General features: G+C 37.7%; 1 protein-coding gene across 1 annotated transcript; it reads left to right on the top strand.

The window, feature by feature from the left end:
- Positions 1-3,722: 3,722 nt before the first annotated feature.
- LOC110679106 (O-acyltransferase like protein-like) lies at positions 3,723-22,499 on the top strand. The gene is made up of 12 exons (XM_021853069.1): positions 3,723-3,912; positions 3,976-4,121; positions 14,779-14,989; positions 15,053-15,145; positions 15,222-15,585; positions 15,645-15,801; positions 15,865-15,944; positions 21,365-21,478; positions 21,547-21,697; positions 21,799-22,128; positions 22,188-22,313; positions 22,369-22,499. The coding sequence occupies exons 1-12, from the start codon at positions 3,816-3,818 to the stop codon at positions 22,435-22,437; spliced, it is 1,938 nt and encodes a 645-aa protein (XP_021708761.1). The 5' UTR covers positions 3,723-3,815; the 3' UTR covers positions 22,438-22,499.
- Positions 22,500-22,858: the final 359 nt, after the last annotated feature.

Genomic DNA, 22,858 nt, shown 5'->3' with positions numbered 1-22,858 from the left:
GCTAGGTGAGGGCTGTGCACGTTGATCTATGCCGATTGTTCCGGTGTAAATTTACATTGTATGCTTCATGTACTAATGGTTTTTACGGGTGGCTTGTATGGCCTGCACCAACCCCCTGTCTCGCCGGAGGACCATCGTGAACAGCACTGTTTAGAGTCCCACGCTGGTACTAGGACGATGATCAGCCGCTCCTAACATGGAGAACAGACGCTGTTTTGAGCCGCCCCTAACATGGAGAACAGAAGCTCTGATAAGTTACACTCTCATGAGGGAGGAGCCCCTCTTCCCTGTCAGTTGGTTACCCGATCTTCCCTACGGTTACTCGTACCCCAGGCGGCACCACGGTGAGGTAGGGATAGGAGTTACTGTACAAGAGGCTTAGGACCACAAATGGGGTTTATTTTATACCTCCGCGCATTGTCCAGTCATTTACCACCCAAGCGTGGCGTACTCGATTGATTTTATCAAAACCCGTTCATGAAGTCTTCAAACACGCAGATATAATATAACGAGAAAAGTTTATTCAAAACGATGGATTTACAGTCGACTCTCCACATCTCGATGTTCTATATCTCGATATATGCATACAATTTCTCTCTCCACATCTTGATATCCTCCTTATCTCGATATCTCCGTTTCTCGATGTGATCCTGTTGATTTTTCGTTCCCAATTTTCTCTCTGTATGTCGATATGACCAATATCAAAGGTTACTAGACCCAATTTTTGAGGTTCAAAACAAATTAGGAACGCGTTTTGTGTAGTTTCCAGGGTAAAATGAATTTTAAGTGTTATCAGAAATAGTTTTTTTTTTCACTCAAGCATGCTCACTTGGCTTACACAATCCATATATTATCGAAAAAACTATATATCATCGCTTTGAATTTCGAGTTACAGGCAAACGGGTCCAAATAATAGGGTTTTTCGTAATGTTTTGGTTAAAATAAATTTTAACTGTAATCAAAAATTTCAATTTCTGCTGAAACATGTTCACTTGACTTCTACAAGTAAGTTCATGCCGAAAAAACTACATGTCATAGTCTTGAGTTTTTATTTACAGACTAACAAACTCGGGAAATAAGTTGTTCATATTGTTTTGTAGGTAAAAACAATTTTGAGTGTACTCAAAAATTCATTTTTCTATTCTACAATATTTACTTCACCTCTGCAAGTAAATTCGTGATAAAAAAAAACTACATGTTAAGCCTTCAGTTTTGATTTACATACACAAACGCTCAAGAAATACGTTTTTTGTGTAGTTTTCTGAACAATATGAATTGTTATCGAAGTGTTATCGGAAATAATTTTTTAAACTCAAACATGTTCACTTGATTTTCACAATCAATTTTATGTAGAAAAAAAACTATATGTCATCTCTTTGAATTTTGAGTTACAGGCAAACGGGTCCAAAATATAGGGTTTTACGTGATAAAGTTTAAGTAAAAGAAATTTTGAGATTAATGTCGAAAAACTACATGTCATCGCTTTAAATTTTGTTTTATTATTGAATTTGTGGAAAAAATGCGTTTTCCAAAAAACTAGGAAATGCTTTATGCTTAATAACTTTGGGTAGACGCATCTTTTTCAAAAACCCAAAGATGAACATCAATCTTGAATAGTGTCCGGTTCCATTGCTAAAAACTATTTGAAAATCGCTTCGAATACGACAAAGTTATAATTAGTCAAAGTTGCACTTCCGACTCTCTGAGGGGGTTGGGAGTACAAGTGTTAATCAACCTTTGTGGTTTTGATTCCCCGGATTATTGTAGTGAAAAATATCAAAATCGTTTACTTGAGCTTCTCATATATTTTATAGCACTAATTAAAATACATGAAAAAATTGGAACTTGCGGGGGCGGATTGAAAAATATTTATTAAAATATGAAGGTTTTAGAGAATTTTGATTGAATTTAATTGCTTATTTTTTATTAGTCTCCCCCTCGACCATCCTAAGGTCAGTATGACAAAAAGTCAAAAAAAAAAGTATCTGCCTTATCGATTTAAAAAAAATCTGTCATAATATTTAAAAATTTACCGTTATTTTATTGGAGAAATTAGCAAATGATACCCTGGATTATTTTTGAGGAGTCTGCCACGGTAAAATACAAACCCGGCAAATCCCTTATTAAATTCCTGTAAAATATTCCTTGACGAACTTGCTTCATGAACAACTATGAATGAATTTATAGAAACATGCTTAAGAAGTTTATCATAAAATGTGTAGTAATCATTTTAGCTGGAAGACTCATGGAATGATTTCTAGAAATTTCTGGAAATAATCCCTGGGAGAATTTCTGGTGCAATTCCTAGGAGAAGCCAAAGGGAATGATAAAAAACTTGAACAAACTGTGTTGAAGCATTTGGAGGATTTTCAGTAGGTTCTTTTACAGTTTTTTCTGGAATAATTCCTGTAGTAATGAAGTTTAAACATCGATGGAAGAATTACCTGTGAAGTAAACAATTGCCGGATTCCTGAGGAAGTTTTCGCAACAATGGATGTGGGTTTGATTACCGCCGCGCCGGTTGAATATTTTTTTCGTAATGGATTTCTTCAAGCCCTAGACAGAGTATCTTCGAGCTTACCACACGATATGCATTGTACCCAAGCACCTTTTTACAGTCCTTTTAGTCCATAACTGTGGAAGTCCTTATAAAAACACCAAGCTGAGAAGCAGGTTCTGTCCCAGCTGGGATGCAACACCAGAAAGATGAAGAGCAAGAATAAGAAGCATGTGGAACTTACTAGAGGCATTACCGTTTGAATATTAATGTATTGCCTGGAAGAATTTAATTGAACATTTCTTGAGAAATTACTGAAGAAATTTCTGCACGAATTAATGGGAGAATTGCTGGAATAGTTTCTGGAGGAATCCATAGATATATTTCTAAATATATTTCTGTAGACATCTCTGGAGTACGCACTGAAAAAAATGAATTCCTGTAGATTATGTGGAAGAGTCACCTATGATATTTTGAATCCTTACAGATTTGAACTATTTACGTTTCCTAACAAAGACTATTCCACGAATTGTTGAAAATTCTATTTCGATTACTCGAGGGATTTTTCTATTTTATACTTGGGAATTTTTGATGGTTTCTCCACCATTCGTAGGAATTTCAACAGGAGCTTCTAAAGTTTTCCTTGCCTTCACGGCACCTGAAGGAATCAAATAAATTAATGAAAAAGTGAATTTATTACTTTACCATTTAATTCCACTAGAGTTTGTATCCTTTGACAGATACGCGTATTTCGACCTTAACTGTAGTGGAATGAAATGGTATAGTACTGAATTTGGTTCTTCGTTTATTTTTTGGGTATTCCACTAAATAGCTCGAAAATTTATTTTTAACTAAAGAAATAGTTCGAAACACTCTATAAAAAACATATTGAAGCCTCAACCCAATATCGAAAAACAAAACATCGAGTAAGGAAGTGATGACTGTATTCCTAAAATAAAAGATAGAACTTTGTTCTATCATTTTCTGTTTAAAAACGTCTCGCCAAAGGCTCTTTAAATAGAATACATCGCCAATCGATATGCATCTTATTGGCCTTACTGTTTGACTATGATTATAAATAGTTAACTAAAAATATTTGTATTTCAACCTTGCGCAAAGAAGCGACAAAGAACCTTCCAAACTTCCCGCAATCCTCCGTGTGTATCGTGTATACAATAAACACAACACGATCTTTATCGTCTCGGCATTGTTGTATCCTGCATTAGACTGACGACAGTCGATGGCGGGCGTTTCAAAGAGCAACATGTGTGAATCGTCGTGCGTACAATCGTGAAGTAGCGTGCCTGTGATCATCGAAATGTTTTCGCGATACCTTACCGCTGCTTTGATAGCCTTGATAGCGGTAAGCGTGAAGATTTTCGCCAATGGTTCGTTTACCGAAAAAGTGAAGCAACGTGAGTGACGATAAGCATGAAGAAAAACTTGTTTAGATTACATGAAATTCGATGATTTTCCAGTGGACGAACCGTGGAAAACGCTGCCCCAGCTGTACGACTACGATGATTTCGATGAGTGTCGACGCAGGAACCCGAATTTTCGTTACACTGTCGTTAAGGCTCACCTGGTGGAGAACGCCAATTCGGTACTATGGCAACAAATCAAAGTGAGTGTTTGTAATTAGCGCGATTGCTAAATGTAACGTAGGAGCACCGGGGCAAGTTTAAACCGCTGTGACAAGATTGAATGACATGGTATCATAGTGAATTTTTAAAAGGATGAGAAATTTTATAACAAAATCACTAAATTAACAAATGATACCAATTTTTGGGGAAGAGATACTCTGCATTTTATCTTGCTTCACTTATTTCAACTTGCCCCGGTGTACCTTAGTGACTATTTTGTACATTATATCTACTAAGAGGAAGATGAGTCGAAACCACGCCTCCAAACATCAAGAGCTCAAATCTGTAAGCTGTTCACGCTGAAAATTTAATCGAATGATCACCTACAGCTAATGATCAATGAATCATGTTTCTAGCTTCAACAGCTGTCTGGTTATCTAGATTTGCATATGTTCATTAAGATATGAGGTGTGGAGTTGATTAATCTTCACCATAATAACCTCTCAGCAAAATTTACAGTTTGTATATAGAAACATTCCGTTGTAAACAACATGATCAATTTCAAGTGCTATTTTTATTTTTCTGTTCACACAAATTTGTCTTAGGGTGTACTGAGACAAAAGTTGGAGTGGAATCAGTGCGCATCATACCTTCGTGCTGTGCGTACATGAATTCTCTCTGCTCTTGGATGTTTTCTTAAAAACTACTTAAAGCAATAAAACAGTACTTTTAAGTGCTAAAATTAAAAACGGTGCTTTTCAGTGCTACTAAAACAGTACTTTTCAGTACTATTTTTTCTACTATTGATCCCTTGTTTTTACCCGTGCCTTCGATTTTTCGTTGGACCCGTTGGCGAAAGCTAGCGATGGTAATCCTTCTTGGACGCCGGCTTGGGAAAAAACCTCTCGAAGGTCACGTCTTCATTAGTTTATTCACTAAACATGGTATCAACAACAAACAGAAGGAAGGGTGAATCTCTTCCACAACTTCCTTAAAAAAAAGTGGGATTTAAAACTGTCACTAAACCTGGCAAGAATGGAAGAAAGGACGCTTCCCCGGAATGCGAACTTTCTTCCAAGGGTGAAATGAATAATTGTATCGAAATGAGCAATCAGTTCGATGCTCTAGACAAATTTTTCGAACACCAAATCGAAGCAGTCTCTAGCCCAGGCTCTTTGATTCAAGTGAGGAAGCAAAAAGTGCCGCCTATCGTGGTCAGTTGTCCCGAATTTGGGGGATTTAGGCAAGAGATCTTGAACTCCATAAGGTGAATCAAGGTTTCCTTCCAAATCGCAAAGAAAGGAGGCTGTCGCGTTTTGCCGGAAACTCTGAAAGATCGCGAACTTCTTCTCAAACATCTTGAAGAGAAGAAGCCCAGATTTTTTGCTTATGACGACAAAACTGAAAGTTTGTTCAAAGTCGTCTTGAAAGGTCTCTCAAGTGACAATAAGTCACCTGAACTGCCGTTATACGCATAAATGTCCCATGTTCCAAAATATGAAACCGAGAAAAACGCGATTAAAGATTTTGGCACATTTATGCTCCGTATTGGTGAAGGTTGTGACAAATTTGAATAATTTCTTCATAATAATATGAGGCAATGGGTGTTTTTTATAGTCAAGAATTGGTTTTTGCGAAAGAATTTTAATTTTGCTATGAAATTCAAAGTGGGACGGTTATGCCTAGAAATACCGCGTTTTGGGGGAATTTCTACGCATAAGAGTCCCACTAATTGTAGCAGACTGATTTTGACCAATCACATTGCTCTTGATGGTTAGTTTGACGAGAGTTTAATACCGAAGATGGAAAATGTGTATTGTAAAGCCTATATTGAGGGTCCAGACGAAGGCTCGTGTGGCATGTAGCAAAGTGGAGCCGTATATGGGTATGTGAATCAATATGGTTATACAGGTTGGTAAATGCTGGGTATGGCGTACCATTGGTACCATGTGTACCTGAAGGAACAAAATAGATCCCTTTGAGTGGTTTATAGCCTCCAATTGTAAATGTTCCTGTGCTGAGGCTTGCAGAGCCTGACACAAACCCCCCAGATTTCAGGAGGACCATTCCCCCTAATGTTTGGAGGGCCATAAAGCACAGTTTAGCTTAGAGTTTTACTCTGGCACTCGGACGGTTATCAGCCGCCGCCCCTGACAATGTAGTTTCTTAGAAAAATCGTTAACATGAATACAACTTCACACCGCACAAAAATACAAGCAACAGAAAAAATGTGATTAAGACATGAACTCAGAAAACCAGAAACATCAAACCAATATACATGGTCAAGCTGAAACTAGATAAAATTTTCCGTCGAATGCTTCTGGATGCATCCAATTACATTCAATTTTCAAAAAGTTTCAAGCATTTGTATTTAGGGAAAATTTCGCCTAACTCAATTATTCAGTCTATCCCCTGTACAACAGTCTTAGAACACTATTGTGTGAAACAGGCAGTGTTCCACATGGGATGTAAAGCCAAAGAAAAAAGATGATATAAAACGATTTGACACAGCTCAATGAATCCTATAAATTAAGTATTTTATTTGCAACTGATTTTGGAAAATACATAGTGGGACAGATATGCGTAGAAATTCAGTAGCGAGACAGTTATGCGTAGAAATTCAACAGTGGGACAAATTGACTTGGTATGCTTTTCATAGAGTGTTCGAACAAAGTATATGTTTTTGAATTGTTTTATAATAATATAGGTTAAAATAGACTTTTTGGCTACAAAAACTTAAAAATGACAAAAAGTAACATGGGACAATTATGCGTATTACGGTAGTGAAGAGATCAAAAATTGAATTAATGGTTTACTTGGATTTTCCCCAGTCCAAATAATCATTATGAAAAAGAGAACCCAATCTGGCATTGTTCGGAAAGGGCTTCCTCAAGAATATTATTTAGTTCACTTTAACAAAAAGAACTAAATAATATTAAAGCTTTAGAAAAGGCAAAACTTATGTTCGGTGTCCGTGTGACATGGGAACATTTCCAGAAACCTAGAGGAAATTACCAGGACCCCACTCAGTGCCGTCGGTGCCAAAAGTGGGGTCATGGTACAAAAAATTGTCGCATGGATGCTAAATGCATGATTTGCTGAGGTTCTTCTCACGCCAAATACATCTGTCCAGTGAAGGAAGATACCACCAAGTTTATATGCTCTAATTGCGGGGCCAATCATAAGTCAAATATTTGGTCTTGCCCTTCGCGTAAGAGAGTCGTTGAGGCTCGTGCCAGGCAGATGAAAGATAATATACGTTACAATAACGGTCGTTTCCGGAATTTTCCTGGTAGAGTATCGAACAGTACTCATTTTTCAGTTAACGATCGCTTGATTAGAAATCAAACCCATCAGGAAGATCGTAATCATGCTCATTCACAAACTAATTTTAATCCGTCGGGTAGCCGTTCGAATCTTTCAATTTCGAATGTATTTACCCACGGAAAATCCTTTGCTTTGCTTTACCTGCTTCGTAGCAGGTAAATTGAACTCCTCCCCTATTCGTACTATGAGTGCCCATTCTACTTGTTTCAAATCAAATGTAAAAAACCCTACAGCCACAGGAAACTTCTATTCCGCTTCTTCGTCTACCGAAAATTTTAACGGGAAATCATCAGAGAATGTATCCACTTCAAGTGATATGTCTGCTTCTGATTTTAATTTTCTAACTGAACAATTGAATCTAATGATTGATGCAATGTTCAAAGCCACCACTATGACTGAAGCAGTCCAAGTTGGTGTAAAATTTACAAATCAAATTGTTATTGGATTACGTTTTTCTAATGGATCCAAATAATAATTTAAATATTTTAAATTGGAACGCTTGTTCTGTGAATGGTAAAGAGGACGAGCTGTTTAATTTTCTTACAGCTAATAACGTGCATATAGCAGTTATTACTGAAACGTATTTGAAACCTGAATACAAACTCAAAAGAGATCCTAACTTTTTTGTATATCGTAATGATCGACTTGATGGGGCATGTGGGGGTTTTGCTATCATCATTCATAGGCGTATAAAACATCAACTGTTTTCGTCATTTGAAACTAAAGTTTTTGAAACTTTAGGTGTTTCTGTTGAAACACAGCTTGGTAAATATACTTTCATAGCTGCCTATTTGCCTTTTCAATGCTCTGGACAGCAAGTTAATTTGCTCCAAACTGACTTGCGTAAATTGACTCGCAATAAGTCAATTTTTTTGTCATTGGTGACTTTAATGCCAAACATCGGTCATGGAATAATTCTCAAAGTAATTTCAACGGCAGAATTTTATTTGATGAGTGCTCTTCAGGATATTTCTCAATTCAATACCCTGATAGCCCTACATGTTTTTCCTATTCTAGAAATCCGTCTACGATTGATTTGATCTTTACCGACTCTAGTCACCTTTGTAGCCAACTGCCCAAGTAACAATTCAACAGCAACTTGGCTTTCGTGTGGATCTATTAATGTTTTATGACAGTTACGTGATTGCTACAATACTTAAAGGCGACATTTAACGTTGTCAAAAGATGATATTTTGTAATTCGGCTCTTGTCTGTTTTCAAAACCTTTTAAAGCCAAAACATAAAGTCAAAATTTTGTGGCTACAAAACCAGCTTTATTGCAGCATACAATACCTTATTTCAACTGCTTGCCGTGGCTGAACGACTCTTACTTGTTACGGCTTTGATAAAAGACTCATATAATACACCTTGTTGTCATAAAATATGCTTTTAAACTACATGACTTCCACTTGGTTTCTGATGACTTACCTTATTTACACCTCCCAAATCAGTATTTGGGCACATAAGATGCGAAAACACCATTAGCATTGCAAATTTAATACTTGTCACTACAACGTCACTTACATTGCGTTATCATTAAGGAACAATTATTCCTGATTAGAAAATGCAAAACTGATATTCGTTTTGATTTTTTTTTCATATTCTTCAAAACAGCACGCCCGCAATGTCAAACTTTGTTGAATGCTGCTTAGTTACCATAAAAAGCGGAAAAAAGCTGAAATATCTTCAATCAGCATTTGTTAAGGCAATTTTACATCCACAAATGCCGAATCATAACAAGGTGTCCTTATTTGTGTATTCATGATGACAAAAGAGCATTTGTCGATGGCAATCTATCAATTATGGTTCCGCCATATTAATTTCACTCCTGTTGCCACAATTTCACTATTTTCAAATCAAATTATTTCCGTGAATTCGCCCATAAGAAGCTGTGGTATGATGTTTAAACTGACCTGATATAATTTGAAGCACAATTACTGCCCAAACAAACCAAGAAATGTTGAATATGATTTATTCTTCTCCTGTCGGTTCATTTTAGCAAATGCTAAATAACTTGAAATATAACACTTTCAGAGGGGGGACACGCAATTTAACTTCTTTTTCATCACATTTCACAGTAAAACTCACTCGGCACTAGAGACTTAAGCACTATATCAAAATAAATCACTTCGGATATTTAACAAGCACTACGAAACAATTTATTGCAGTCGTGTTTGCAATCTTATTTTGTTTTGTTTACGTTGGAATAAATCCGGCAAAATCGACGTTATGAAAAAATCATTTTCAAGATGAAGCGACATTCATCTAGAACAGGCGGCCTCAAAATAGCTACGATAAATGCTATTTTGCTTTATTCGTGCAACATAACAATACACTTCATAGTCTCTTTCAGAGTGGGCCAACTTGTCACGTTCTAGTCTACAAGAGGTTATGGGGGATGCGATGAAGGCGACAGTGCCTTGACCGTGGTTTTATGGGCGTTTATTAATAGAACCCTGGAAGTAATTCGTAAAACTAAAATTGTTACCTAGGTGGTCACTCATGCTGATTTTGATTCTGATCATGTCCCTGTTACATTTCAAATATCCCATGAAGCGATTCTCAATCCTATCAGCTCCACTTTCAATTATTTTCGAGCCGACTGATATATATATATGAAACATATATTGACTCTAATCTTGATGTTAACATTTCTTTAGAAACAAAACTTGATATTGACAATGCTCTTGAAACTTTAACAAATTCCATTGTTGAAGCCCGGAGCATTGCAATTCCAAAATGTGAAGTAAATTTGAATCCGTGATTATAGACGATGATCTTAAAATCTTGATCCGTCTTAAACACGTGAGGAGAGGGCAATTTCAACGCACTCGCGATCCTTCTATGAAAATTATATGGCAGGATTTGCTGAGAGAAATCAAGAAACGTTTTGCACAATTAAGAAACAAAAAATTTGAAAATAAGATTTCTCCATTGAACCCTGGATCTAAGCCTTTTTGGAAATTATCTAAAATTTTGAAAAAAACCTCAGAAGCCAATACCGGCATTGAAAGAGGAAAACAAATTATTACTAACTAATTTGGAAAAAGCTCAAAAACTTGCTATGCAGTTTGAAAGCGCACACAATTTTAATTTAGGACTTACTAGTCCAATTGAAAATCAAGTTACTCAGGACTCATCTAATAATATTCCCACATAAACCAAAAGCTCTTTATTTGAAACCTTCAAGTAGACATGTTGTCACGATGAGAGGAGTTCCAATAAATTGGTCAGATGAAGATAAGTATCTAGGTCTCATGCTAGATAAGAATTTAACTTTCAAAAATGACATTGAGGGCATTCAAGCCAAATGTAACAAATATGTAAAATGTCTCTATCCCCTTATTAATAGAAAATCAAAACTTTGTCTTAAAAACAAGCTTTTGATACCGAAAAGCTTAACATTACATATAATTTGCAATTGGATTAGATGGACAAATTGATGTGAAGATTTGCGAAAAAGTTACACGTCTTCTCAGTGAGAATCGAACTCACGACTCCCCGATCTCTAGTTGGGGCGCGTTACCACTACGCCATGAGAGGACTCACGAACGCAGAAGTTAACCTGAATTCGATTTCAGCTCAATAATCACGTGGTCCTTTTTCGCAAAGTGCACCTCTTTCGGAAGAATTAGATATTGAGCTGAAATCGAATTCAGGTTAACTTCTGCGTTCGTGAGTCCTCTCATGGCGTAGTGGTAACGCGCCCCAACTAGAGATCGGGGAGTCGTGAGTTCGATTCTCACTGAGAAGACGTGTAACTTTTTCGCAAATCTTCACATCAATTTGTCCATCTAATCCAATTGCAAATTATATGTAATGTTTAGCTTTTCGGTAGTTGTTAAACTTCCACTCGGCTGGTTGGCCGTAAACCACGATTCATAATTAACAACAAGTATTTATCGAGCAACGGACTCATGTTCCGTAACCGGTCGTTTGAGAACGTCGCGACCCATTGGAAGCCCACACTATAGAAACCTCAGCCAGCGCAGTTGCTGGCTAGTGTAGTGTGCTATTCCTATACCTAAAAAACAATGCACTCTCGGGCTAGGAATTGGATATATATAGAAAGCGTTGTGTTTGGATGGGCATCTAATTCTTCCGAAAGAGGTGCACTTTGCGAAAAAGGACCACGTAATTATTGAGCTGAAATCGAATTCAGGTTAACTTCTGCGTTCATGAGTCCTCTCATGGCGTAGTGGTAACGCGTCCCAACTAGAGATCGGGGAGTCGTGAGTTCGATTCTCACTGAGAAGACGTGTAACTTTTTCGCAAATCTTCACATCAATTTGTCCATCTAACCCAATTGCAAATTATATGTATGGTTTAGCTTTTCGGTAGTTGTTAAACTTCCACTCGGCTGGTTGGCCGTAAACCACGATTCATAATTAAAAACAAGTAAGCTTTTGATATTCAACAAATTTTGTACCAATATGGACTAGCTGTTGTAATACCAGGAAGAAAGCTCTGCAGAGAATTCAAAATAAAATTTTGAAAATGATTCTGAAGCTTCCTCCCTGGTATAGTACCAATGAGTTACATAGAATATCCAATGTTGAAACATTGGAACAAATGTCAAATAAAATAATTAATAATTTCAGGTAAAAATCGTTTCAATCTTCTATTGCCACGATTAATGCGTTATATGTTTAGGTTAAGTTAGGTTGAGTATATTCATAGCCTTTTGTTTTCTCTTATAAGCAGGTGAAATCAATTCACCTGTAAAAAATCTGAACTGCTACGGCAAATGAAATGTAATATGTTGTTAACAAAATGTTAATAAAATCTTAATTTTTTTATCAAATTATGATGATAGTGTTGTCTAATAACACAGAACACCTAGATATAAGAAATGAATGTAATATTTGGAATGATACTATTAAAGAAATTTAAAAAAAAAAAATGTCATTTCAAATGGGGTTCTATGTAAATAGGAAATTTCTTGACCCATTTAGTCAAGGAATTTCTTTACTTTTCTTAAACGAAACAGCATACTTAGCGAAGTATGCACTTCAACAGAAAAGTAATCGCCTATCTCGATGCGTGGGAAATTTTTTGCAAGAAATGCTCAAGAAAAGCATTTTTCTTTGATCGCAGTACGCAGTTGAAAAGAAATGTCAATTCAAATGGAGCTCACTGTAGGAAGTTTCTTGACCATTTCTTGGGCAGAAAACTTTACTTTTCTTGAGCGGAACAGCATACTTAGCTTAAGTCGTGAAATACGGAGACGCATCATCAGTGGAAGTCGCGCCTACTATGGGCTCCAAAAGAAGCTGCGATTGAGAAAGATTCACCCCCGCTCCAAATGTACCATGTACAAATCGCTAATAAGGCCGGTGGTCCTCTATGGACATGAAGCATGGACCATGCTGGAAGAGGACCTGCAAGCACTTGGAGTGCAGGAAAACGGTGTGTGGCGGCGGAGAATGAACCTCGAGCTCGCTAGGCTCTACGGCGAACCCAGTATCCAGAAGGTTGCGAAAGCCGGAAGGGTGCGATGGGCAGAACATGTTACAAGATTACCGGTCAACAATCCTGCAAAGATGGTATTCGTGTCGAATCCGGTTGGCACAAGAAGGCGGGGAACACAGCGAGCGAGGTGGCTTGATCAGGTGCAACAAGATCTGGAAAGCGTGGGCCAAAATCAAAGTTGGAGGGACACAGCCATTTTTGTTTTGTTTTTTTTAACTACTTGGACTAAATTGGCGTAACATCGTTAACGAGGTTATATCAAATTTATTGATGTAACACCAACTAAATAAATAATAAATAAGGACAAATGACCACGAGTGGGTAGGGGCATGGAATTTTACTAGAACGCCAGACAGCAACCATACAAAGATGGTATTCGCTTCTGATCCGGTTAGTGCAGGAAGGCCTGGAGCGCAGCGAGAATAAAGTACGCATTGGCCGTTTTTCCATACAAAATGATCAAGTTTGGAGTCTTATATCTTGGTTTCTAGTTGTCCGATTGACCTGAAATTTTCACCGCAGCTTGAAAGTAACCTCAAATTTGCTAGGCTAAAAATTCATAGTTTTTCATTAACGAACTTTTAAGTTATCGCAAATCTCAAATTTTGATAAAAATGACAAAATTTAAAAGTAAAAATAATTTTTAAATGAAAATATTTAGAGCAATATGTCCTTCTGCAAAAATGTACAATTTAATAAGACACAGAAGCTTGCAGAAAATCATTTTTCGGTAAAACTGATTGTTTTCAAAATATTTTCAAAATTAAATTTTTCAATTTTTTGCGAATTGAGAGATTTTCAATAATTTAAAAGATTGTGTTTCAAATGCAGTGATATTTTAATTGAGCTTGAGCTTGAGCTTGAGCTTGATTGGTCGCCCGTGGATGCTACTCCAGTATCGCCAGATCAGCTGCACTTACACAAGGAACCAACCGTATGACTGCTTGGGACTAACAGGCATCCTCAGTGTATAAGTGCTGATGATCTTCTATTTTTAGACGACAATGGTGCCTGCCACGTCAGAATGCAGACCAATGAGGGGAAGGGGGAGGAATTGATGATGCATTATACTGGCTCCCACGTAGACCGTATATACCACTGCATCTACGCCAGTTCATGCGGGAGTGTATGGATTGGGGGGAAGGCATGGCAGAAAGGTTTGCTTTTGTGGTTAGCAGACTGCCTATGTATCAGGCGTAAGGAAAGGCATGCGCGTGGAAGAATGGAAGCGTTAGGGAAACGGTTTCTTGTCCGTCTCTGGTTCTAGCAAATGCTATGAACGAATAGTATGAGTGTGATAGATTTAGAATGGAAGATAGAAGCAAGTGAGAGATATACAAATACAAAGTACGAGGAAAGGGACGGGCCTGGGATTGAACCCATGACCTTCTGCTTATGAAGCAGAAGCGGTAGCCATCAGACCACCAACCCCGTCTTCAAATGCAGTGATATTTTATTTGAGTAAAATCTATGTTATATCTAGGCTGTGGTGAAAATTTCAGATCAATTGGACCACTAAAAGCTGAGATTCAGATCTCCAAACTTGACCATTTTGTATGGAAAAACGGCCAATGCGTACTTTATTCTGTCCAGTACTGTAGGTGGGCGGATCAAGTACACAGAGCGTAGGGCAGTATTGAGGATGGAGATGCAGCCACGAACCGAGTATTGGGGCGTGAAATTATTGAATCAGTCTTACCTGTTCAGATGTTAACTAAATAAATGAACATTAATGTTGTCAACGAAATGTTAATAAAAGCTTAATTTACTTTTACCAAATTAGGATGATAGTGTTGCTTAACAAAGAACATCTAAATATAAATAAATAAATGTAATGTTAGAAGTGATACAAATATGAGGATCAAACTTTTTATGATTTTTCTCATGTACTATTTTCAGCAATATTCCAGCGATCCACGCCATTACAAACGGGACACATTGGAAATCGGTGTTTGTCTAGATCATTGCAGAACAATTTCCATTGTTAAAATGAGTATTGAACAGCAAGCTGAATCATGCGCAGCCGATCGAGTGTGGACAAACTATCAACTGAATTGCACCACAGACACCTTAACAAGTATTTCTGCTGATAATTATGATCGACCCACAGGTAAGGTTTGAGTGATATGAAAATATTCAAATTTTCACCATATCTGTTTTTTGTTCACCCCAGGCAATATGGAAACGATCTTCTGTTTGACTATCATGGTTATTTTATTGTTAATAGCAACTTGTACCATTATTGACTTTCAAAGTGTAAAATCAGGTAGTAATACCAAACACGACATAATAATCATAGCATTTTAAACTTATGTTTTTTTCCTTTGTTTTTGGTTATGCAGAATCATTGATAGTCAAGGCATTCTCCCTGCCAGAGAATTTAAGGAAGCTTGCATCCCTCAACTCAAGATCTAGGCAGGATCTTCTGTTCCTGGACGGCGGTCGTGTTTTAACCATGCTGATAATCCTATTATGCCACGCGTCCATCCCAATGATTCGAATTCCTCTGAAAAATCCAGAGAAAATGGAACAACAGTTCAGCAACTTTTGGTTCCCGATTGCCATGGCGGGCAACACCTATTTGGTGCAAATATTTTTCGTCATCGGTGGTTTGGTCTTGGCGGTTAATTTTATGGATCACATCAAAACGCATCCCCAGTTCAAGATGTGGTATTTGATGGACAGGATTTTAAATCGATTGGTTCGGTAAGCTATTGGTGAAGTCAAAAATGCTTAAATTTATCTTATTTTTTATGTGATTTCAGAATTCTACCAGTTTATGCCTTCGTTATCCTCTTTCAAGTTTCTTGGTATCAGAGACTGAAAGATGGACCTTTTTCTGAAAGGTATCAAGATCACTGTGCCGAAAATTGGTGGACAAATTTACTGTTTGTCAACAATTACATTAACACAAATGAACCGGTATTGATTTCATGATTTATTAGAAAAAAGAAAACAATGATTGAAACCTACTTTAATTTTTAGTGCTTGCAGTTTACTTGGTACCTTGGAGCTGATTTCCAGTTATATTTAGCTGGGACAATAATAATGATGATTAATTGGAGGTATGTATTTGCGACTATTTTAAAACCATACTTACTCGTAATGACTAAAGGGTTCGTATAAACTCACAGTTAATTATTTAAATAAATAGTTTTAGTTTTCGAAGGAGTTAAACTACAAAAATCAAATTTAGTCTTTAGCTCGATATAATCAAACATTTTAAAATCTATCGTATACTTACCTTATCAGTCAGGCTAAGGCCTGGATGGCCTCTGCTGTACGTAGGAGACGTCTCCATTCGACTCGGTCCATGGCTACCCGTCGCCAGCCACGCATTTTGCGAAGGGTCCGCAGATCATCCTCAGCTTGCTCGCTGCGCACCACGTCGTCTTGTGCCGGTCGGATTGTTTTCAAGAACTATTTTCACCGGGTTGTTATCCGACATTCTGGTGACATTCCCGGCCCATCGCAGTCTCCCAATTTTTGCGAGGTGGACGATGGTTGGTTCTCCCAGCAGCTGGTGCAATTCATGGTTCATCCGCCTTCTCCACGTTCCGTCTTCCATCTGCACTCCGCAACACCTTCCGTTCGAAAACACCAAGGGTGCGTTGATCCTCTGCACGTAAGATCCATGTTTCATGCCCATAGAGAAGTACCGGTCAAATCAGCGTCTTATAGATGGTCAACTTCGTGCGATGGCGAACTTAGCTCGATCGGAGCGTTCTGCAGAGTAGGCACGATTTCCAGCAACGATGCGTCTCTGGATTTCTCTGCTGGTGTCGTTGTCGGCGGTCACCAGTGAGCCCAAGTACACGAATTCTTCGACAACCTCGATTTCATCACCGTCAATATGAACTCGAGGTGGGGGCGTGCCGTGTCTTCTCTTGAGCCCCTCGCTATTATGTACTTCGTCTTCGACACATTGCACAGTGGTCAGGGAATCAGTTTTACGCGGAAAGATGCATTTTGAGCTTTAGAATGAAACATTAGACAAAAACGGTCTTCTACAAAGTTGTTTGCATTAGTTAAGCCCTTTGTTTGGTGTTATTGAAAATTAGAGTGGACCTCATTTTCATAAAAAATGTATAACTAACTTTCGTTTCCACTTCATTGGTATTTTTCGGTGACGGGTAATGATTTCCGATATAGAAATTTTACGTTTCAACCTACTTTATTTCGGTCATCTTCAGAAAAAATTAAGTATACCGCCGAGACGGACGAACGGTCGGAGGAATTTTTTCTGAAGATGACCGAAATAAAGTAGGTTGAAACGTAAAATTTCTATATTGGAAATCATTACCCGTCACCGAAAAATACCAATGAAGTGGAAACGATTAAGAGAACGGTGGTCAAAACCACAGCAAGGTAACTAACTTTTTTATTTGTAGAAATTATATTATACATGGTTCAGCATAGTTGTAGACCATTAAATTTCAAGCAACTTTGCCGAAAAACAGTTTTTTTTTCTACGGTGACATAGGGTGCTCTAACGAAAACTGGTTTTCTGGCTCTCGCGTTTTCAATTCAAATATTTCATCAAAGTAGTATATGAAACACTTTTAGCGCTTTGGGAAATGAGTAACTTAATAAATGAAGAAACTCGCTATCTCCTTCCGTTTTGGGAGTTATTGTTGTTTTGCATATCAATGTAGTCGGCGAAACCAAGTAACTGAACGGACTTTCTGAAGATCGTGCCACTCGTGTCTATCTCCGCTCTTCTTATCACACCCTCTAACGCAATGTTGAACAGTAAGCTCGAAAGGCAATCATCTTGCCGCAACCTCTGCGAGATTCGAAGGGACTCGATAGTGTCCCTGATAATCAGACTACGCACATCACTCGCTACATCGTCGCCTTGATCAATCTTATCAGTTTGTCCGGGGAACCGTATTCGTGCATAATCTGCCATAGCAGTTCTCGATCGATTGTATCATAGGCCGATTTAAAATCGATGAATAAATGATGTGTGGGAACATTGCATTCGCGGCATTTCTGCAACAACTGGCGGAAGGCGAATATTTGGTCCGTTGTTGCTCGTTTTTCCATAAATACTGCCTGATATTGCCCAAAGAATTCTCTAGCAATTGGTGATAGACGGCGGCATAGAATTTGGAAGAGTACCTTGTAGGCGGCGCTCAAAATTGTGATCGCACGATAATTGGCAATACTTCCTCCTCCCAAATCTTGGAAATAACCCAGTGCAGCGGTCTTGCCAGTGCATTTTAGCAACTCGCTCGGTCCACTCCAGCGGCTTTGTTGTTTTTCAACCGTCTGATCTCCGTTTTTACCCCTTGGAGATCTGGAGGCGGAAGTCTTTTGTCGTCCGCGCGTGCTCCCAGAGTTATTTTCGTTGAAGAAACGGCCTTTTATCCTCATCTTGCACATCCTTGCGTTGATCGGCTGCCATCCGATAACACGTTGCCGCATCTTGCCCAACACTATGATGCCAGTTCTTAGATCATTTGTAGTGCCACAGCTTTGGCAGAAGGTAGCCGCTCAATGCCCGCTTTTCCACACCTTGTATCCAGTCCAACAAAATTCCTGCAGCGCTACGATATCGAAGTTACGGGGATGTAGTTTGTCATAGATTATCCTGTCGCAACCTGCGAAACCAAGTGACTTGCAGTTCCATGTTCAAGATTTAAATTTTTTTTTTTTTTTTTTTAATTTCTTTATTAGTATCATTCCAAACATTACATTCATTATTTCTTATATCTAGGTGTTCTGTGTTATTAGACAACACTATCATCCTAATTTGGTAAAACAAATCTAAGATTTTATTAACATTTTGTTAACAACATATTACATTTCATTTGCCGTAGCAGTTCAGATTTTTTACAGGTGAGTTGATTTCACCTGCTTATAAGAGAAAAAAAAAGTTTTTAATATACTTAACCTAACTTAACCTAATCATATAACGCATTAATCGTGGCAATAGAAGATTGTAACGATTTTTGCCTGAAATTATTGATTATTTTATTTGACATTTGTTCCAATGTTTCAACATTGGATATCCTATGTAACTCATTGGTACTATACCAGGGAGGAAGCCTCAGAATCATTTTCAAAATTTTATTTTGAATTCTCTGCAGAGCTTTCTTCCTGGTATTACAACAGCTAGTCCATATTGGTACAGCATACAACATGGCTGGCCTGAAAATTTGTTTGAATATCAAAAGCTTGTTCTTAAGACAAAGTTTTGATTTTCTATTAATAAGGGGATAGAGACATTTTACATATTTGTTACATTTGGCTTGAATGCCCTCAATGTGATTTTTGAAAGTTAAATTCTTATCTAGCATGAGTCCTAGATACTTAACTTCATCTGACCAATTTATTGGAACCCCTCTCATCGTGACAACATGTCTACTTGAAGGTTTCAAATAAAGAGCTTTTGGTTTATGTGGGAATATTATTAGTTGAGTTTTGGAAGCATTAGGAGAAATCTTCCATTTTTGCAAGTATGAAGAAAAAATATCCAAACTTTTTTGCAATCGACTACAGATGACACGCAGGCTTCGTCCTTTGGCGGAGAGGCCTGTGTCATCCGCAAACAAAGATTTTTGACATCCCTGAGGTAACTCAGGTAAGTCAGATGTGAAAATATTGTATAATATTGGTCCCAAGATGCTGCCTTGGGGAACACCAGCTCTTACAGGAAGTCTTTCAGATCTGGAGTTCTGATAATTAACCTGAAGTGTACGATTTGACAGATAACTTTGAATTATTCTAACAATGTATGTTGGAAAATTAAAATTTTTCAATTTTACAATCAAACCTTCATGCCAAACACTGTCGAATGCTTTTTCTATGTCTAGAAGAGCAAGACCAGTAGAGTAGCCTTCAGATTTGTTGGAACGGATCAAATTTGTTACACGTAAAAGTTGATGAGTGGTCGAATGTCCATGGCGGAATCCGAACTGTTCATTGGCAAAAATTGAATTTTCGTTGATGTGGGCCATCATTCTGTTTAAAATAACCTTTTCAAAAAGTTTACTGATGGAGGAAAGCAAACTGATTGGACGATAGCTAGAAGCTTCTGCAGGATTTTTGTCTGGTTTTAAAATTGGAACAACCTTAGCATTTTTCCATTTGTCAGGAAAATATGCTAATTGAAAACATTTGTTAAATATATCAACTAAAAATGATAAGCTACTTTCTGGAAGTTTCTTGATGAGGATGTAGAAAATTCCATCATCGCCAGGAGCTTTCATATTTTTGAATTTTTTAATAATAGTTCTCACTTCTTCCAAATCAGTCTCCCAGGCATTTTCGAAAACGTTCCCTTGATTGAGAATATTTTCGAACTCCTGAGTAACTTCATTTTCAATTGGACTAGTAAGTCCTAAATTAAAATTGTGAGCACTTTCAAACTGCATAGCAAGTTTTTGAGCTTTTTCGCAATTAGTTAGTAATAATTTGTTTTCCTCTTTCAATGCCGGTATAGGCTTCTGAGGTTTTTTCAAGATTTTAGATAATTTCCAAAAGGGCTTAGAGCCGGGGTCCAATTGAGAAATTTTATTTTCAAAATTTTTGTTTCTTAAATCTGCAAAACGTTTCTTGATTTCTTTCTGCAAATCCTGCCATATAATTTTCATAGCAGGATCACGAGTGCGTTGAAATTGCCTTCTCCTCACGTTTTTAAGACGGATCAAGAGTTTAAGATCATCGTCTATAATCACGGATTCAAATTTTACTTCACATTTTGGAATTGCAATGTTCCTGGCTTCAACAATGGAATTTGTTAAAGTTTCAAGAGCATTGTCAATATCAATTTTAGTTTCTAAAGAAATGTTAACATCAAGATTAGAGTCAACATACGTTTCATATTCAAGATTTCAATCGTAATCCTTATTTCATCGCGTGGGTCTTTGCCGATTGTTCCTGGTCGTATTATCTCCTATGTTATTCGCAATAAGTTTTTTTTTACGGGTAGCTTATTGGGCCTACGCCAACACTCCTGTCTCGCCGGAGCGTTATCGTGCCACTCTGTTTAACGTCCCAACTAACACTAGGACGATCGCGCTGATGGGGCTACCACCTTGGATTTAGCTGTGCGCGATTCAGCATTTCTTGCTCAGCCGTTTTATGCCAGAATAGACGCTGTTTGAGCCGCACCTCATGGTGAACAGAAGCTCGAGACGTACCACCTCATTCTATCTGATGTCAGATGGACAACAGTGCCCAGGCTGCACTACCAGCTAAGTACGCAACCCTTAGCTGGCGGTCTTTGTCATCGTTTGACCCGTGGAAGCGCGAAGTAGGAACTTGTGAGGACCAGAGCTGTGTTAAACGTTCCTTCCTAGTTGTCGACTCACCGTTTTGCAGCCCAAAAAAAATCTATCGCATGTTCATATTAATTCAGGATTGAGTATTCATAAAGATACATACAAAAATTGATTCTCAAATGATGCAATACTTTGTCACTATTGATTATTGGTAGTCCATATTGATTGTTCATTACCAAATAAACTCTTTTCAGATTCCCAAGACTTATTAATGCATTGGTTTGCTTCCTGATAGCCTTTGCATTAGTAGTGCCTGCTGCTGTGATTTATTACAACCATTTGGATGCCACCGTTATGATGATCGTCAGGTGTGGATACTCTTTAACTTCTACAAAACCAAAAATGTCCAACAGAAATATCCCCATATTTATTTCAGATACGTGATTGGCGAAATTCGAAATCTCGAGTATTACCTTAAAGTTTATGTTACATTTGAAAGCAATGCAGGGAACTACTTTTTTGGAATTATCACAGGAATTGTGTACCATCATTTCAACAGTAAAGGAAAAAAGTTAGAGAGCATAAAGGTAAATATAATAATACATTATTTCAAATATCTCATAATTGAGTCGTAAGTTCTCGCACTTTCGCACACAATTTCAGTTAAACATTCAAATTTCATTTTCAGAATTTCAATGCAATGTTCCTGTTGGCAGTGGCATTCTTCATCAAGATGAACGTCCTGACGGTATGTCTTCCTCGGGACCACCTCGCAGAACCGTCGCTACTTCTCGCCCTCTACGGATCGCTTTTGAAAGCATCTTGGGGCATTCTGGCATGCTTCCTGATGTTCTATCTCACCTTCCGGCCCCGTAATCTGTTTGCGTCGTTTCTACAGCATCCAGTAATGTTGGTGCTATCCAAATTATCCTACTCTTCGTATGTCGTCCAATATACGGTGGTTTATGCGATCTACCGCAATGTCACCACTCCGCTAATGAGCAACGCCTTTACCACGGTTTGTTTACTTCCCTTTAATATGTCGGTATTTTGGATTAAACTTATGACTCATTACAGATATTATTTACATCCGCCGTAGTATTCATCACGCTTTTCGTTGGCTTCCTACTCCACGTTTGCATCGAAGTGCCTGTCATGACTTTATGCAAACCGCTTCTTGCGCCACAGCGTACAAACTTTCCAGTATGTTTTTAATACAACCCATATGCTCCATTATATTAATTGTTTTATTTTTTAGGTTTCACCGACTGAAGAGCATCTTATTGAAAATAAGGCCAAGACTGATATCAAAGATTTGAGTAAATGATCTTTATAAGATACACAAGATATACGTACCTTAAATTCGAAAGAAATAATATTTCTGCAAGTTGAATAAAGCATTTTAAGCCAAAGAAACTATAATTATCAAGAACAAATACATAGTTCATTGTTGCACTATTTATGAAGTACTGACATGAAGTGAAATTCCCTTAGCTCATTGTCGCTGATTGAAACAGCTAAATTTATTAGTATTCGCACGTATGTATGTCAATTAAGCATGACATTGTCAAGTTATTTTTTATCTTTATTGCAATATTTTAGGTAAACCGTATATTTTTTTTTTAAATACCCTCGCCACTCGCCAAATCGAATCCTTCGTATTCTTTCTGGATACTGGGTTCACCGTAGAGTTGGGCGAGCTCGTGGTTCATCCTTCGCCGCTACACACTGTTTTCCTGCAAACCGCC

The sequence above is a fragment of the Aedes aegypti genome, chromosome 3 (assembly GCF_002204515.2).
Source record: "Aedes aegypti strain LVP_AGWG chromosome 3, AaegL5.0 Primary Assembly, whole genome shotgun sequence".
NCBI lineage: Eukaryota > Metazoa > Arthropoda > Insecta > Diptera > Culicidae > Aedes > Aedes aegypti.
The sequence above is the reverse complement of the archived record's forward strand: the minus strand, read 5'-3'. Positions and strand labels throughout refer to the sequence as shown.